Below are 20021 nucleotides of genomic sequence, written 5' to 3'. Positions count from 1 at the left end.
ACTTGCACAAAAAGGCCATACAATAAACAAAAAGTGACATGGAGAACGAATATTAAACGCGTTATATCAATTTAATTATTTAATGACAAAAAACAACGAAAATCTAAACTTATCAAATTATTTAGTCCTTTAGTACGTTGAATATTATAAATTCTAATTTAAAGTTTTTCTGAACATCTATATTTAAAAAAAAAAAAGTACAAAGGGGGAAGTTTTCAAATGCACTCTCTAACCTCTACAGATTGAAGAAACATCATTATTAAATAAAACATGTTTTTTATTTTAAAAAAATATTCATTTTAAAATCAGACATCTTTGTTATTTACAAAACAAACTTGTTATATTTACAGTACAGTCAAAGGCACATTTACATAATTATAGTAAAAAAAAATAATCCTTTGGATAAGTATGTTTACTCATTGCATTTAATTGTTAATTGCAACTTCTGATCACATAGTACGAGTGTGAAATAAATACAGTTAAGTGTTTACCCCATTATAAACTGCCTAAGGGTCAAACAGATTGAAAACTTTTTCACAATTTTAAAGTTTTAGAAGTTTCATTACATTACATTTCAAGACTTGTTCACAATTAATTTTACAATAATTATAATGTACCAAAAATTAAATGTTTACTGAAAAATTGGGTTTATAAGCTAACATCACACATGTCAAATAAATTAGAAAAATTAAATGGACAAACAAATTCCAAGCTTATCTTAAAATACATCAATCCTAAACTAATAATAAAAAACAACAGCCATTATAACAATTTTAATGTATCAAGTCTTTGTTGCAATGAATAAAATATATTATTAAGATGTTCATATTTTTTATTTGTAATTTGGCTCCACAATTCCTTACACTATTGATCACAACAAATACAACCAATTTATCAAATTAAAAAAATGTTTTCTATCACGAACACAGTACTAATAAAATACTATAAAAACCTTTGACAAAACCTAAATAGTTATTTATTCATGAGCTGTATGGTTTAAATTTTCTGAGAAGTTTAATTTGTCAAATTGTTTTTCATTACTTGGGTTAACTACCAACCTATTCATGGTTCCAAAAGCATTAAAGATTCATACCATTTGTTTTGCTGGTAATTAATTATTCATGACAATAGAGAGAGAGTTTTCATATGTTTTGAGAGATCAAAACTTATGAAACTACTCAAAATCACACTGGACAATGTCCACCTACCACCTTCAAATAGTAGATTCCTTTCCTAGTTTTAGTTAAGACTAGATGAACTTACGACACTCCTTCCAATATCACACCATAGTTTCATGCTGATATGTCACATATTAACTAAAACCCGAACTTCACTATACTTATTCACAACACTTCACTACAGTTACTATATAAAAGACGGTCTTAATGGTGAAAAACTAGTATCTGGTAGTACACTAGCATCTCCATAGATTGGATTGGCAGGTCCATTGGAGGCGTAGGGACTCCTAGACCATGTACGAGTCCGAAGTGTTGGAGTTTCAGGCAATACTGTTGGTACTGGCTCAGTGGGAAGCCGTATTGGAGCTTTACTTTGTAGCTTTGATTGCACTGAAAATAAATGTTACAAATAGAAATTATTTATTTTTGACACAAGGTAGTCGATTATTTTTCTTAATAAATAAGAATTAAAGAAACTATACCGTAAAAAATGTACTTTACTTTAGATTTCCCTTTTTATATCAATATCACATTGCATTGGAATAAAGAAGACAACTACAAACATGTTATAAAAAACTTACCATATATATATCCAACTGCAATAGCAGTGCATGTCAAAATTGTAGGAATATATGGGCTCAGAAGGGAAAACAAAGCACCAAGTAATGTGCCGCAGCCTATATCACATTCCCTTTCAACCTCCACTCTTAGTTCTTGAGAGGTCAATCGTGATGCAATAGTGACAAATCCAATACCGCACACATCACTTTCACTTTTCACTGTAACTATCATTTCACTTTCTTTTACACTTGGCTCTAGTTTCAACCCAGGCGATGTGGTCATTTTTATATGTTTCATTGCTCGTGGGTGACCATGAATTGTGAAGTGGGCTGGTGGGTTCTGAAGAGACACTTTGGTTTCTGATACATGAATTGGAGGTAATAGAAGAACTTTGGTACAGGCTCGGAATATACCCCATTCTGCACATAGGTCCACCTCTAATGCTTGTGTGAGTTTTATAGCGGGGATAACTGAACAACCCAGTTGACCTGAAAAAGTAATTAAGTACAGTAAACCCCCTTATAACACGGTACTCTTATAACGTATTTCATATTACGCGATTTCTTGTATAACACGGGTAGTCCCCTATATAACGCGGAGATTTCACTTGTTACATTTCTAGAAAGATTTATACGCACTAATTTTTTAGTTCATAGCATAGTTTTTACTTAATATTATAAATCCCCATTTATTGAACAGTAGGTAATAAAAATGAAGTATAGGGTTTTGTTTATTCAAAACAACTTTTTTTTTGTCTTCCTCCATGCTGCAGGATTATTACAGAGATACATTGTCGCTATATTGAGTTAACATTAATTATTTTCTGAAAACACTAAGCCACAAAAGAGGTAATATAGGCAAAATTATTATTACCATTAACAATATCCAAGACTGGTTGAGCTGTATGCGGAGCTTTGGTTCGACATGAAAAAGGCAATTGCACCTCAAGACCTATAACCGCATACTTCTGTTCTTCAGTGCACAGCAATGGCCCCGTGCCAAGATCAGCATCGATGCTTAGAGGTATGAGAGAAGATGGCCACTCGCCAGGGAGGAACTCCATCTAACAAAAACATGTATTTAAATTAAAATCTATACTTATTATATAGCCCGATTGTAAAATTTCGATGCAATTCTTTTTACAAATAACATATATGGAGGAAGGTTGGTCTTTAAATAGAAATATCTATGATTGTATGAATTACCAATCCAATCCAGTTTATTATTAGTACTTAATTAAGTGAAAAGATTTGTTTAAGGGGTTAAAAGGAACTTTATTAATATATAGCAAGGAAGATAGTTATAACCTGTAAATCTTTCTCAATAAATAAAATACACCATAATAAATAATTATTAATATCATTATAAAACGTGTCTTGTTTACGACCTTATGGAAAAATATTGATATTAAAAAAATATTAAGAGCCCTATATTCAGTAAAAATTCTCAGTATTGGTTGGGCCTTTAGTTAAGGATTGGAAACCCACCTTTTGTCTGGAAATCTTATTAAGTGTCCTAGACCATTATAATTTTAGCATGTGGATAGCATCCAAAAGTTTTGTTTTACATAAATATTATTGTACTGTTGCCTTTAAATTTTTCCTTTGCGTAAGCTATTAAGTCTTTTGAAAATGGTTCTCGGCGAGTGCCCACAGAGTTGCAAAACAATAACAGCTATACGGTTTTCTTTCAATTTCCGCTCCATGTGAAAAATTACGGAAAGTGATTGTTTTTTGTTTTAAAACAATAGTCAAATTCAAAAATAGAACGCAATTATTTTTTAATAAAATCATTCATGTTCGAAATTTAAAAATAATGTGCCAGTGACATAACTTTGGGACCGACTACGTATAATGCTCTTAGTGCCGAAAAATCATTAACATATTACCTTCTGCACGGGCACTTGATGCAACGTATATGCCGCGGGGGGCCTATCCAGGCGTAGTACGTGTTTTGCGGACACGTCTGTTGTTAAAATGGCAAGAGATACCCCGGTACCAACGTATACGTTCACGCCCGTTGGTGCACGCCAACCGACGCCCTCGAGGCATATAGCCCAACTGCCCGTACCTGCAAATCATTAAATATTGAAATAAAATTGAGTTTTACTATTTCACTGTATTTAGGGGTATTTACCCCTGACAAAACCCAGAATCTCCGGAATTCATTCAAAAATACGATAGATACTCTATCCGAGGTCCGTATTCCAGATTGTCACTCAAACTTAAAGCTAGTTTCAAGAACTATTTTTTCTATTCAAATATTTTACATATTTGACAAATGCAGATCTGTTGAGATTCAAACCATAGACACGTGCCATTTTTATGACTTCGTAATAAAACTAACCAATTTATAGGAAATTTTAGGCCAATATCACTTATCTTAAAAATTTTGATTATTTTCAATAAAAAAACAGTAAATCAAAACGGATAAAATACCTATAATCCTATTAACTCCAGTTTCCGAAGCAGCTATCCAAACTTCATCTGTAGCTGTATAGCCTCCGATGGAACTCTGGAAGCCCATAAATGCACCATTGCCCTCTATCGCTGATAGAAGTAATTCAGTTCCAAGACCACTGAAAGGTTATTACAGAGCGGATTAGAAAGAAATAGAATATATATAAAAAACACTGATTTTTCCGTATATTAAAAGAGAATTTAAGAATTAAACCATCTAACACTTGTTAGATTGTATGTGGAAAGAGAACCGACGCGATGTGGTGGTTATTACAATTAATATATGTAATTCTTATCTACGCGTTTTTATAACAAAAACATATACTTTATATTATCAAGATTACAGTCGAACTATATAAATCTGTGAATGTCTTTGTAAAAGAGCTCCTAGAAATTTTTGATGAAAGCGTGTTCAATTAGATTTTAAAATGATTAAGATTAAAAATGACATGATTTTTTGTTTTTCAGTTTTCAATTGTTGCAATCATGTGTACTGGACGTCTGTCGTCTCCACTACTATATATATAATTTTCCTTGTATATTTTAAATATCTTAATATAAATTGTCACTGACATTGTTATATTTTTCTTAATTAGGCTCTAAACATATACATAATTCGTTTATAAAACAAAAATATTTAAATCTAAAGTTCTATACGATTAAAATATATTTCCTTAAATAAAAGATAAGTCAATAATTACCCGCTAGATCGACGAACAATCGCCGTGTGTGGCGCTAGAACACTCATGTTCGCCTGAGGTGCGATCAGCTCCCGGCCAATAGAATTACGTAGAACTACGTGCAATGACTCGTCTTCGCCCGTTGGCTCTGCCGTACAATAATGCGGTACGGATACCTCGACATGGATCATCTGAACGACAAATTGTGTTTATTGCACACACTTAAACGAGGTCGTGTGTGTATATAGTGAAGAAGTATGAAGTATGTATATAGTAGGTTAGTTCGAAAATAGCACGCTCAGTTTTATTTATGAGTCCTAAAAGAATATATGCTTAAAAGATACAAGAAAATATAATATCACAAATGTTACACACATACACATTATATTAGAACATATAATGTTCGTAGGTATTATTGTGTAGTTCTATCTTATTAGTAGTACCTGTTAAGATATAAAAAATATCTGAGAAAAAATTAATTAAATTATTTGTGACAATAGATTGAATAAGTATAGGTCATCAAATTTTAATTAAAAAAAACACAAAATAAAACAAACAAACTATTCATTATTTATATATATATTGATTCAAAAATCTACTCGGCGTTGGCTCAACTTCTTGCCTTTAAAGAGAGAAAGAAATTATCACAAAACCAGAAATGACGCCAAAACGACATTGACTTTTTCTGAAGCTAGTTCACACTCAAACTCAGAATAGCTTTATTCATATAGCTAAACAAGTACACTTAAAAGGTAAAAAAAACAAATTAAATGAATTGTAAGTATTCATTTACTACCAGTTCGCAAGTCAAGGGTGTAGAGCGGGTAAGAAGAACTGGCAAGAAACTTTCCGCCACTCTTTTCAATCGCAAAGTTTTTAATACAAATTGTTTGAACTGGAGCAAATCAATCCCAAGGATTATGATCATTTAAGTATTCGTCACATTTATAAAAAGCTTTATTAATTAATTTACGTTAAAAAATACTCACACTTTCCCTATGTATACCATTCCTCTCATCACTGTGCTTGACCACCGCGACTCCATGACCAGCTTTCAGAGCTATTAGTTCCCCGTTCGGCCTCAAATCAAAAGCCTCCTCCACATACGCGACCCAGTTGCTTCTAGGAGACGAGTTCAGTTTGACAGTAGCCCCGACAGCTAAAGATAGACGATTGGAGGACATCTCTTGAGGTAGACCATCCACTGAAGTCCTGATCTCAGATACACCGAGAATTTCGATTGTGCTGTCCCAAGAACGCGTGTCTGATATCTAGAATATTAATAAATTTCATTCATTTTTTGGTCATTTCGAAACAGTCAATAAAAAAAGTTTTCAACACATTTATGATTTTAATTATAAAAATAATTATTTTGGGATGTGGTTCATTAATAGCCAGTGCTATTAATGAAACACTATATTATCCTGCCATATTATCCCATATGGCATATAGCACCAAGATATAGGACTAAGTGCAGGAAATACGCCAATTTTTATTGATACTTGCATCATTTAGTATTTAGTATTTTTTTAAGAATATCAGTTATTTTGATATAATGATGGAGCTCTGTCAAATATGTCAAATGTCAAATAGATAAAATCATTTGACAGCTGTCGAAATCAAATGTAAGTTTGAGTGACATTCTACAATACGGACCTACAAATTTAAAAAAAAAATATTAAAAAAAATTATGACAAGTACCTGTCCCATATTCCGTACTCGAACGTCGATAGCAATAACCCCAGCCTTCAACGGTACCACGCGAATTGACAGACCTTCAGCCGATGATCTCTCCAGCATATCTGAAACATTTACACAAATGACTTCCTAAGTTCAATTATAAATAAATAAAATAAATCAGTGGCGCTACAACCTCTTTAGGTCCTGGCCTCAGATTTCTGAATCTGTTTCATGATCATTTTTAAATCTAATAGGTAAGTGGGTGCCTCCAGTGCCTGACACACGTCGTCGACTTTTTGGGTCCAAGACATGTCGGTTTCCTCACGATGTTTTCCTTCACCGTTCGAGCAAATGTTAAATGCGCACATAGAAAGAAAGTCCATTGGTGCACAGCCGGGGATCGAACCTACGAGCTCAGGTATGAGAGTCGCACGCTGAAGCCACTAAACCAACACTGCTCATTTTAATTATAAAACTTTAAATTTTCGACCTGTTTACCATTAAAGTACAATCACCGCATTTCCTAACAGATACTAATACAATAAAACTAATGATAATTCATATCTAAGTACTTTTAAATAATGTTTAACGACTAACAGAACACACAGTGAGACAGAGACAGCGCTTGTAGCGGCTCTATTGAAGTGAAACTTCTTTAGAATCGTTGTGATTATAAACCGGATGCAACAGAAAAAGAGAGACAGAAACATATATTCATAAGATTAAACGTGTGAGAAAATGAGATAGATAAACTTTTTTATAATCGTAATTTCAAACCGGATGCAACGGAAAAACCGACAGTTAAAAAAGACAGAAACATAAATTCATAAGATTTAACGTGGGAGTAAATGAGATAGGAGGCATTATACAGCCTCTTTTTACTGCCGCTTTTTAATTTTATCCAATTTCAAACTTTCGTTGTTTTAGTTTTTATGAAATTAAAGATTTATATTAAACTTATAAATTAAAATTTATCATCAAAATATACTGTTTTTAAATAAATGTTTAATACATTTAGATAGTGAAAAATGTTTAATTTGATTAATTATAAAAACTTTGTTTTTGAAGGTTTCACTTCTACCACGTGTGAATTGCATATATGTTTTTTTTCATCATCATCATCCTGTTGCCTTGTGATATAAAAATCAACAATAACTCACCTATAGTATGTGTAGTGTATAAAATAGCCGATTTCGGATCTCGTAAAGACCAAGTTGCTTTAGGAGGGGGATGCAGGGCTAAGAGGGCCGATGTGCCCAACCCGGCCGCCTCTATCCACACTCGCCCCGGTTTCCCCACTAAAAGCGTTTGTGTTGTGGCTCGTACGCGTAGATTTGATATCGGTATCACCTAAAAATACACATAAAAAAATTATAAAACAAGGACTTAGCGTATACGTTGTTAACGTACGTACCAACGGTAACCATGGTAACAAATACCGTATCGTACAAATGAGTCTCCTCCCCTGTGCACTATAAAAAATGACATCGAAAAGATTTAACGCTAAGCGTGACTTCCGTATGTCAAAAACATGTTATGACACATGTCATGTTGTCAAACGGTTGTCATTCGCGTCCTTAGTTTCATTTACCTCAACTTCCGCTTCGGCAGTAGCTAGTTCGACACTAGATATGTCAGCGGCGATCAGCATTATACGAGATGCGCCAAGAGCTATGCCTTGGACTGCACCCGCTTGTGACACCTGCAATGGAAGACCTATTAACCGATTTCAAAAAAGAGTATAACATTTGACCTATAAATTTATTTTGCTGTCTAATTAGATTTCAAAACAATGGTAAATTTCGCCAATATAGGCGATAAACTTCTGAGAACCTTAAATGTATATTTAATATTAGGGAGTTTTCCAAGTTTCATCAAAATTGGTTTAGTAGTTTTTAAGATGCATCTACGCATTTCTGGATATCTGACCTATTTATTTTTACGAAATTACTTTAACTATATCGTTATAAGAAGCTAATTTATGCTACAATTTTACACAGACTAATTACAGTTATACAACAAAAAAAATACTAGGTACAAAAAAATGTAGAATTACCTCAACAAAGGAATTTCCCTGCATCAATTTATATGTGAATGTTGCTAGATGACTCGGAGGTCCACCAGAATGTCTCAGCTGCAATCTGGCTCCAGGTGGCAGACGAGACCGTTCCGGTACAATTCGTAGACTTGGGAATACTGTCACCTGGTTTATTAAGAAAGTCTTAATTTTGATCGCTGTGGCGGTAACTTATTTTATATGAATAGACAATGCTCTAAAAAAAATATTTCTTGAAGTGAAACGTCTTTATCGAAGTTGTAAAAAAACGAAGAGTTTCGACAAAAATATATAATAACGATAACAATTATAGTAATAATTAAACTAATTCTTAACATTTATTTTTATTTTTAATCTTTAATTTAATTTTATTTAACTCACACCATATTGCACAAGACTTCATTCCCGATATTGCTAACTTTCACTAATATTATTATTATCATTTCCTACTAAGTGTTAATATATTATTTTTTTGCGACTGAGGCACAAACTAGCTGATTCTCTGGCAGAATGACCAGCTCTGTCTGTCTGCTATTTACAACCACAACACACACGCATTACTTGCTTGAGACGAACCGAATGGGAAAAGGAAAAAAAATATATACATATATATTATATACATATACCTCTCATTATTTCTTTTATTTAATTTTTTCTCTTTGATTATTGTTTTTTTGTATTTTTTATTTATTTAGCTTATGCATGACCAAACTTCAACTAAAAATATAAATAAAATATATAAAGGTAATTTTATAAAATTACCAGAAACTTTTTGCTATCCAATATTCATTTCTAAGTACGTTTTTAAATCACAGTATGACACTTTCCTATCTCCGTTTAGGATTCTCCTAAACGCAATGCTTAGGACTTGCTTCTAATGTTGTTTTTTTTTTAATTTTTTGTTATTACAATATCGATAAACGGATAAAATCGGATGCCGAAACCCATATAGGGTTGTACCGCTACTGGTTTATTAATATATATTATGTTACCTCATGTTCCGGACTCCAAACTCCAGCAAGCATAGCCCTAACTCTTCCAGAACCCTCTGTGACCCCACAAATGGTACCATCTTTGACCACCACATTCCCACTACTCCGCCACTCAGGGTGTCTACTTGTGGTCAGATATCGATGTGAGACACCCTTGACCAACGCCGTAATGGGAACACATGCGCCTACGCATATTGCCCGAGCGGTCGATACTTCTACGCTTAGGACCTCTTCTATATTAACCTGAAAAACGATTTGCTATATAATAATAATTGTATCGATGGACCTTAAGTATGCGTTTGTGTGAGCCACACACAAAAAAAAAAACATAAAAAAAACAAAAAAAAAACATAAAAAAAAACAAAAAAAAAATTGTTGTGAAAGTCAAATCTAAAATTATTATTCATATAGGTAACACAATGTACACTGATGAACGTCAAATAAAACATTAAATACTTCTAATTTTACATTGTCAGTTCTCAAATCAAGACCGTAGAAGGCAAGAGAAGAACAGGCAATAAACTCCGCCACTCTTTTAAATCGCCAAGTTTTTTTTTACACAACGTAAGCTACAAACATTACACCATGTTCCATATGACATCTTGAGTAATAAATAATAATAAAATAAATTAAAAACAAAGATTTGTCCTCTACCAGCAGGAGGCATGGTGAAATAGGAGCACGCACTTACATACAACGAGTATACGTACAACGTTGTTATTAGCGTATCTGTGTTAGACATACCTCAACAGTTTGTCTCTCTCCATACACACATTGGTCAACCACAGTGAGTTCGTATGTGCCCGGAGCGGGTAAGATGGCATTTAACGTCCCACTGTCAATGCTAGCTGACACGCCCTTGGGTGTTTCCACGTTGTAACGCCCACTACCGCCGCTAATCGTCGCTAAATTTGGCGCTACTTCGCTTTCCCACGCTATGTTCACCTGGAAAATAAAATAAAATAAAATACGTTTATTTTGGAACATAAGATCATCAAGGTATCACTTATTCCACGTCATTAAATTCGAGCCTGTTGGCATCCCTACTCATCGGCAAGGAAGACAGAGAGAACGATAATAGGAGGCACAACTTGGATAAGAAGAGCTAACATGATAAAAGAATGGAAGCAGCTGGAAGAGGCCTATGTGTCACAGGACAGACTGATTACCTAATATAAAATAAAAATAAGTTTATTTTGAAACATAAGATCATCAAGGTATCACTTATTCAACGTTATTAAATTCGAACCTGTTGGCATCCCAACTCATGGGCAAAGAAGACAGGATATAGGCCGAGAGAAAAAAACCGGCGTAAAAAACACTCGGTACTCTTTTAAAAAAAGCAAATCATCAAACAATACTACAATATTTAAAACAAATATAGCAAATTAATTAGCAAGTAGCCCAGCACTAGTCCCAGGCCCATTTACCAACTAGATAATCGCTAACTTTATAGCAAGCCGTTACACAGCTTTACTTTAATACATTTCTTAAATTTATTAAAAGGCAGAGATAAAAGAGCCTCTGGGATTTTATTAAACATAAGTATCTTTTTTCCCAAAAAATAATTACTAACTTTACATAGTCTAGTACGGGTAAAATGGGTATTAGATTAAGATTTATGTAAGTTACTTAAGTGTTAATATATTATAAGTAGTGTCCGCAATTAAAGCTTAGTAATAACTAAAACGAGAGAATTCTACTAGTAAAAATACATATATATATATATATAATTAAAAAAACATTAGTTCCTAATTTTGTCCCCAAGGTCCTATTACTACATTTACTTTTGCATTAAATTAGAATCACGAAATACCTATGTTTTTTTTAATATCCATCTACATTCTAATACATATAAATTTTCATTTAAAAAATCCCACCGTCAAAAAGCCTGTTACAGTACTTCAAAGATTTTGCAAGTCTTACCTTACTGGGTTCACATTTGAGTGGCGCTACAACCTTCGCCTGGACGGTGGCTGTTGCTTCCGGTATATTGGCTTTAAGTACACCTGACCATCCGATAGCGTTCTCTCCAGCCTTTACAACCTATATATAAAAAAATGAAATGTATCTCTTTAAATAAAGTAACTTAAAGGACTTAAATTACTAAGTAATATAAACTAGATCGTAACTTTCAATGATGTCTCAGTGAAGGGACTATAAGAAAAATTAAAGAATATAACAGATATAACCGAAAAAACGAATCTGAAATCAGACTTCAAAACTTAGACTGGCAGCAATGGCCGGGACTATACATTTTTTGAATCCACCAAGATAATTACCAGTTTTATATTTAAAACATATCCTATGTATAAAAATTGTCGTATACACCAGAAAGACCAATTTTATTTAAGACAACATTGTATAATGTGGGTATGATAGTATGCGATACGTACGACAATAGATCTTTTGTGAAATACGTGTACGTACGTACGTAATTTTTGGTTACAATTTTTACCTTTCAAAGACCAATAAGGACAAATTGTTAATACGAATTATATTTTTTATGGTATGTTTATTGAAGAATATAAATGTAGGTGAAACAATTTTTTATGGGTCAGGAGGTAAACGAACAGAACACCTACATCGAGGCCTAGCGAGTGTGTTGCCGACCTTTTTTCCTTAAGGCACCTAAGTCGAATCGGTTTGGAAATACCTCTACGTTTCAATAAATAGATAGTGCTCGGTATACAGTTAAAATGAGATTTAAAAAATAGTACTTTGTATTGTATAAAAATCGCACCTGATAATAATTAAGAGGTACTGGAACTGGATCATATTCAGTATCAAAATCAACGAACAATCGATCTGTCGCTTTGTACTCTATTCCTATGTGATTAGGTTGAGTTTCCCATGACACCCTTGGACCATTTTCATCAAGCAATTCCCTTCCAACTGCGTCCAATAATGTCACCTTTACTGTCACATCTTGGTTTGGACGTAGCCATACTCTGAAACATGGAAAAATATTTCTTAATAAATTTTTTTTTAAGTGAAACTTCTTTAGGTACACGAGGGAATTTTTTTTACGGATAAAACGTCACGAAGATGTGCAGCGTTTTGTCGAAAAAAAGAGAGAGAGCGATTGAGAAAGGGAGATCGAGAAAAATACAAAATGAAATATTGTTTTTAGTTTATAGATTTTATATGAAAGTTCTATTACATAAATGACTGTACTGCATATGTATACATGCTTTAGCTTATATGTAATAATAATTTTTATAACCTGTTTTACTGTTTAATATTTAATGCCATAATATTTTGTTAACTAATACCAGGTTTTTAAGGAATATACCTATTAATTTTATCTTTAAAAATAATTGTTTCTCATATATTATTTATAAAGTGGAATATGTCCCCTTTCCAGACAGACCTAGGTTTTTGGGACCAATTATATGCAAGAAATCACTATATTGGAAGAATTCCCTATAAGTATTTTAAAAATGTCGCAATATACCTAGTATTGGAACAGTTCCCTGGCGTCTCTTCAGGCTCTAGTTTGATCTTGCTAACATGCGCTACACAATGCACGGGTAGATGGCTCACTTCCCTTTCGCCATCCACCTCCGAACTAACTTCTAGACGGGTTTCACCTTTCTGTAAATAATAACTTTATTTATCTATACCACATCACAGTATGCTTTTTGTCAACATTTTTCAATCTATGTTTAAAAAACAACACAACTATTGATAATTTATTTTTCTGTCAAAAAGCGTATTACATCAAAATATTTAAATAATAAATACAAAGTTTTTTTTTACTTTAGATGTTTTACTAGATTGAATATGGTTATTATCAGATTCATACTAATATTTTAAGCTGAAAAAATATTTTGAACGCTTTCTTCTTAGGCACTACTTGACCAACTTTTTTGGATAGTCCATTGAACAAGGATAGTATAACTAACATTAAAAAATAACATTATGCTGGGACTGAATTAGAAAAAAATCCTTACTCTATGGCATTTCATAGTGAATAGCTGAACGTCAGGATGTTTATGGGGCGGTGGGCCTGATCGCGACTCTATGTGCGCTATCCTAGCCTCACTCGAACTCGGAGACAGAGATTCACCTTCAGCTAATACCTGGAAAGTTAAAAATTAGCATTATTTTATTAAGCAGACAGACACTGGTCCCACAAACACAAATGGAAGTTTAGGTTTTAACCGTGGGGAACTAAAAACTACATTTAAATTTTCCAATATAAACGGTTTCTAGCTGAGAAATATTTCATGTATTTTCCGTTTTCGAAATAAAAAATATAACCAAACATATATACTATCAATAAATATTCATGTAACTACAACTTTAATTCGAGAAAAAGCAAGCCGATTCCTTAAACCCGGTAACGTATTCGCGTACAAAAGAGTTCCACAACTATTTCTATAACGGAACATCAGATGAACCTGTTTGAATAGTTTATAAGTAATAGTGTATATATATATATAATAGTAATAGTAATAAAAAAACTTACGGGTAAAGTTGCGGAAACCAATGCCGCTGCCTTCGTAGGCCAAAGCAGAGCGGGGGCAGCGCGTACGGCCACGCGCGCCGTGTCGCCTGCACGCCCGTAAGACACGCGTACGCTCGATATTCCACGCGACGTCCACCAACATTCTAATACGCAACACGCGCCTTCTGCAAAAAAAATATAAGGAAATTCAATTTCAATAATGTCAAGGAACAACGAGTAAATAACAATTTCATGGAGACCTTTTTTTTATTATCTATTAAATTTTATAATTATTTAATCAATTACCATCTCAAATTCGCAATATTGGAGTGTTTGACAAATTCAAAAAGGCATTAAAGATGCATGTTAGAATGAACATAGCTGACTAAAATTGTTACGGCTAATGGCGACGTATATCTCGCTCGTATATAATATATACATATTAATATTAAGTTTCTCATGTAAATAAAATATTTCTGTTTTGTAATGAGAAATAAAGTTCTTTAAACACCTTTTTTTTAATTTTTAATTTACATTCAAAACAAACAAACACATTGGTTCGATGAGTAGGGATGTCTACCGAGACAAATTTAGTGATATCTGTATCCTATATTCCATAATAAACATATTTTGTTGATACGAAGTTATTTAGCGTTGCGTCTGAGTTGTTGTTATAACGTCATTTTTACGCATGTATAACTTTTTGTATGTGATTAAAATATTTAAACTATATAACACTTAGACATAATGCCTATTTTAGCTTTGACTACATTTTAAAGAGTCAATATATTTATAGATCTAACATTAGTGAATGTACAACACAAAGGAAATTTGAGTTTTAATGGGTAAAGTTTAAAGTCGAAAATAATTTGTCTTACCCACTGGCTTCATCCAAGGCACCGCTGTTACATTAAAAGGCTCCGGACCCTCAACCAAAGACACTGCGAATGCACTGCAATCGCATCTGTAAAAACACCAAAACATATTACTTTTTATTATTTTACAATCATAGATATTGGTATAGTACGGACGCGGAGCACGAAGAATTTCGTAGAATGACCGCTCATCTTATGTCTTTGTCGCTCGCGCATAAACATATTGCCGTTGCGCTCACACAGATGCAGTGACCGCCGCATTCAGAGATTGTAAACCTTTTAGTCATAACCATAAAGACATGTGGTGGTGCACATGTACTTTGGTTTGTTTTGTTATAAGTAGTATATATGTTATAGTATAGTATATAAGTAGTAACGTATCTGGCGAAACATCTGATAGTTCATCAGAAATAGATGCCTCTGACTAAAATTAAATATTTTTTTTAAGAGTATTTCTGTTTATTTTACCAAATCTTAGTCGCAATCATAACTTTTCCTTTTTATAAATCCATCAAGCCGTTTAGTCTAAATAAAAATCAAAACTACCGTTTTTAATATTCGTACTTATAAAAAAAATGTTTTAACCACTGGCAGTAGGCCCAAAGGTCATTGTACGAAATTCTTCGTGCTCCGCGTCCGTACTATAGTAATAACGTTTTTTCTTTTCTTTTTTAAAATGTGTTTTTTTATATTTTTCCTTTGAGAGAATTCCAAAACACCTTCCTTAGAAAATTACTCAAATTGGTCCAGCCATCTTCGAGCTTTGAGCTTAGAATCATATTTTGCGATTCAATTTTATTTATACAGATTAAATTTAGAAAAAAAACTCACATATCACCTAAGTTCAGATACTCACTGACAATATGTAAAAAATAAAATTAAAATATACCTATAGAACCATTAGCACACATATATCATACTCAAATATTATTTAATTCTAACATTATCGCATACAAGTCAAAACTTCTTTTTTGAAGTCAAAATTCATGAATGGTTCAGAATGGGTCCAATATGGTTTTGGTGTATTAACCATACATCATTTTTTAACTTACATGTGAAAATTATAGAGTTCCCCCGTAGAAGGATAAGTCGCTGTTAATGCGATGTGAAGATAATGCGGTTTGCCAACACGCGCGTGACCCGAGCTCGATACTTGCACCAACTCTGGTACTGCTGACCACACTCTGAAAATGTCAAAGTAAACACGTTATGTCTTACACTGCTCATTCTTGCACAGCAAAATCGAAGTCTGAATAATAAGGCCTGGGAACTATCAAAGTACTTTGATGTGGGCCCTGTTACGCTAGACAGGGGAAGTACAAACTAATTTCAAACTCGAATATCGCACTTGCAGTGCACGAAAATTGCACTAAATTAAAAGGCCGGCAACGCACTTGAGAGCCCTCTGGCATTGAGAGTGTCCATGGGCGGCGGTATTACTTAACATCAGGTGCCCGTTTGGCCCCTGTTCTATAAAAAAAAATAGAAGTAGACTGTAAAAAAGTTGTTAATTTTAAACGCTGTATAATTAATCCAAACATCTGTGTTATATTATGAATAATAATAATTTATTCGTCAATAATAAAATAACTTTTACAAATGTAATAGTTTGTTGAAATTAAATTAATTTGTACCATAATGTTTCTATATGTTTATAACATATGGCAGTCATAGTCTAGACTTTGTATTTTTCCCAAAGCAATAAATACTTGTTTTATGAGCAACACAGTAAAAAGATAAAACTTTTTTTTCGTTATTTAAAAATTTCCGAAATCCAAAGAAAATCTTAATTATTACTTATAATGTAAAAATATTATAAGTAATAATTAATATATCTGGTTCCAGATACAAATAATAAACATATTACCTGCCGCTAGCTCGTATGTAAGAATATTTTGTCAAATGCACGCCAACATTTAGCTGTCCCACTCCATGAACTGTCAATAATCCATTGTTAGAAAGGGATAAAGCACTCTGGTCTTTTTCTCCCTCTGACCAAGAGACCAACTCATTCCCACCACCACTATGATTTAGTTGAATGTCCCTGAAAAAAGTGAATACATACAAAATTTGTCTATGAATAATATTTATTTTAATACTGGGTGATATATCAATGAAAGTCACTGGAAGAATTATATCTTAAAGGAAGACTTTTCAAGAAAGTATATAAATAAATAACCTATATATACAATTTTTCTTTTAATATAACTTTTATCAATAACTAGTGACCCGCCCCGGCTTCGCACGGGTGCAATGCTGATACTAAATACAGAAAATCGGTGAACGTTGTATATAAAAATGTGGGTTATCCATAAGAGATAGACATATAGCATCACGGACTTTTCTGTAGACCTTTTCAATGTGTACAATACTTAGTACATTATTTTGATAAAACTCGTAGGGTTCAGCCTGCATATGCAATGTAAGCGGAAAAAATGTAATTATTTACGACATCACATTAGAAACCTCAAAAATAACAGTACTTCTCCACTATTTAATGGATGTTACTATATCTATTAAAAACAACCGCATCAAAATCCGTTGCGTAGTTTCAAAGATTTAAGCATACAAAGGGACATAGGGACAGAGAAAGCGACTTTGTTTTATACTATGTAGTGATATCATTTTAACTTTTACTTGCATGTATTTATTTTATTACTATAAAATTAACTAACTGAATAGAGTCAGTCCAGGCAACAAACAATTCTGGTGGAACTATTTGTAATGGGCGAACTGCGACAGCTGATGCTTGGCCTTCCACCTGTAAATAGATATTTATTCCTTTAACAATCTTCACATCAAAGAAAACATCCGACTTTTTTGTTAATTTTAAATAGATTTGATTTCCTGAGATTATTGAGGTTTGATTATTTAGGAATAGTAGGCATTCACAGGTTGCGATGTGAATGAGAAAATTGAAAAAAAAAAAGTTTGCCACCTTGGAGGGTTACAGTTATCCAAAAATCCCCATTATAAATCTTTAAACATAAAGAATTACAATGCCTAAAATGTTAAATAATCTTGCTCAAACTTACAGGTTTTGGCAATCCTCTTCCAGCAATAGAAAACAATTTGGCAGTCACCATAAACCTGCCAGGCTTTAAAGCAATTGCATCAGTTATAGTACCATTTTCAGTAGACCTCAATAAATCTACATCAGCTCCACCATCAACTGTTAGTCTGATCAAAATATCCTGTCCCGCAGTTATAGCATGTCCATTTGAATCATAGAGAATACAATGAATAACAAATTCCTCTCCTTGTATAATTAAATTTGCTGGCCTAATATTAACTTTGATACTATGAGGTTCAGTGACAGTTAACAATGCTGTAGTAACTTCAGTTGACCCAGACATTAAGAAAATTGGTGTAGTTCCTAATTCTGTAGCTCTCACAAGACTTATGGAGTCTTCAAGATATGCAATGGATGATTCTGATATTGTCATGGTATACAATGTCTCAGCAACATCTTGAACAGTTAGACGACCAGCTCTGGCTCTGACAACTCTGAAAATAAATTTAAGTTTTGTATCTCTGTGCAACAATTGAAATTCTACCTAATCTCTGTTACTTGCTAATGGTTAATGCTATATAGATTTTCTTAAAAGGCCAAAGCAATAAACTTCAATAAATAAAACTCAAATTACATATATAATGTTTGCAAATACTTATTTTATTAGCTGTACAAATTTATGGATTGTATTACTAGCCATTCATATTGTCCAAATATTTATTAACACTATAGTCAGTCTTAACAAATAAGATAACTTAAAATAATACCTGTATTTTAATGCATCACCAGGAGCTACATAAGCTGTGGCAGGAGTTAGTACAACACTAGCCACAACCTGTAAATTAAACATAGTACAAATTGCATCAAGACAGACTGTTACTCTTGCATCTCCCATTGCTTGACCATACAGTAAAACTGAGTAGCCTTGTAAGCTTTTAGATTCCAGTTCTGTTACACCTCTTGGTGCTTCATAATCTGTGTCACTCCACCTTACAAGCCTAAAATATAAAAATAATATTTTGGAAGTTAAGACATTTACTTATTTACAATAGGTCACAGTATTTTTTTTTAATTAAATTGAAAATAATTTATAGATACAATAAAATAATAGTATTTTACCTTACTAAAGGTTCATCTCCATAAGTACTTCCAACATTTTCTACTGTCCATGTTATTCTGATTCCTTCCAAAGTTGAAAACTTATTGCCTGAAAAGAAACATATATATTAGTTATTCTATCATGAATACAAATTGTATCTTTATCTTTCTTGATTCTATAAAATGAATACAACTTAATATAAAAAGGGTACTCTATGTAAAACCTACCAGAATCATCATAAGCAACCACTTCAAATGCCTCAGGTGCCTCTTCCAAATATAATTTCCATGTAGTACTCATCACTTTAAGTGATGTTATTTTATCAATGTCAACATCACCTCGTAATATCTACAACAGCAAGTTAAGAACTTACAGTTCAGTCATGATAATGAAATTCGCGCCAAAAAATGTAGGACAGTTTACCTCGCCGGTTGCCACTTCCTCAGCTAGAATTATGACTGATCCAGGAGGCACGCAGGTCTTAGATACGGATACTCGGGCACTGCGGGAGCAGTGACCCCAAGCATCGTCGTATAAAGCCTCTAAATCAATGATATCGTCGCGTGACAAACTCCTACAATTAAACAATTGTAACTTTCTACATATTGAACTAACTTAAACAGAAGATATAATTAAAGTATAGCTTACTTACCAAGTGTAGCATCCTCCTTCTATTATTTCAAAGGTAAAATTAACAAAATGATCCTCAAACCACGGTAGTAACACTCGTGGAGTGTTTATTTTAGCACTTTTACAAACAAATGCACTAGCAATAATAATAAGTAAAAACGAAAATGTTTTTAATTGAATATCCATGTTAAACACCATGGGTTACATGTGGATATTAGAGAGTATTACTGTAATTAAATACAATAACAAAATCCTAAACTTACGATAACCTCAAACAAATTAAACCGATAGATTTGAAACTTGAGTCTTGAAGTTTGAAATTGAATGAAATATCAAGTCAGTCAG

General features: G+C 33.0%; 1 protein-coding gene across 1 annotated transcript; it reads right to left on the bottom strand.

Annotated features, from left to right (window-relative positions):
• Window positions 1–66: 66 nt before the first annotated feature.
• LOC110995437 (nuclear pore membrane glycoprotein 210) lies at window positions 67–19993 on the bottom strand. The gene is made up of 28 exons (XM_045632962.1): window positions 19699–19993; window positions 19470–19620; window positions 19274–19394; window positions 19067–19154; window positions 18715–18945; window positions 17970–18441; window positions 17610–17695; window positions 16802–16978; window positions 15987–16118; window positions 14938–15023; window positions 14081–14244; window positions 13563–13691; window positions 13064–13203; window positions 12350–12557; window positions 11533–11652; window positions 10351–10551; window positions 9607–9849; window positions 8615–8761; window positions 8150–8260; window positions 7719–7908; window positions 6580–6680; window positions 5868–6149; window positions 4900–5069; window positions 4178–4317; window positions 3628–3809; window positions 2613–2802; window positions 1760–2227; window positions 67–1568 (listed from the first exon to the last, which is right to left on the bottom strand). Exons 1-28 carry the CDS (start codon window positions 19872–19874, stop codon window positions 1366–1368), a joined length of 5109 nt encoding a protein of 1702 aa, XP_045488918.1. The 5' UTR covers window positions 19875–19993; the 3' UTR covers window positions 67–1365.
• Between the last annotated feature and the right edge of the window lie 28 nt (window positions 19994–20021).

This window comes from Pieris rapae, chromosome 21, assembly GCF_905147795.1.
Source record: "Pieris rapae chromosome 21, ilPieRapa1.1, whole genome shotgun sequence".
NCBI classification, from domain to species: Eukaryota; Metazoa; Arthropoda; class Insecta; order Lepidoptera; family Pieridae; genus Pieris; species Pieris rapae.
This window is presented reverse-complemented; position numbering and strand designations above follow the sequence as displayed.

What these genes read in the sequence shown, in the direction of transcription:
- LOC110995437 (XM_045632962.1), bottom strand. Translation starts at nt 19,874, where the DNA reads ATGGTGTTTAACATGGATATTCAATTAAAAACATTTTCGTTTTTACTT. An exon ending in TCACTATGAAATGCCATAGA is followed by an intron (nt 13,204 to 13,562) that starts GTAAGGATTTTT and finishes TATTATTTACAG; the next exon opens with AAAGGTGAAACCCGTCTAGA. An exon ending in AGTCTTGGATATTGTTAATG is followed by an intron (nt 2,228 to 2,612) that starts GTAATAATAATT and finishes TTACTTTTTCAG; the next exon opens with GTCAACTGGGTTGTTCAGTT.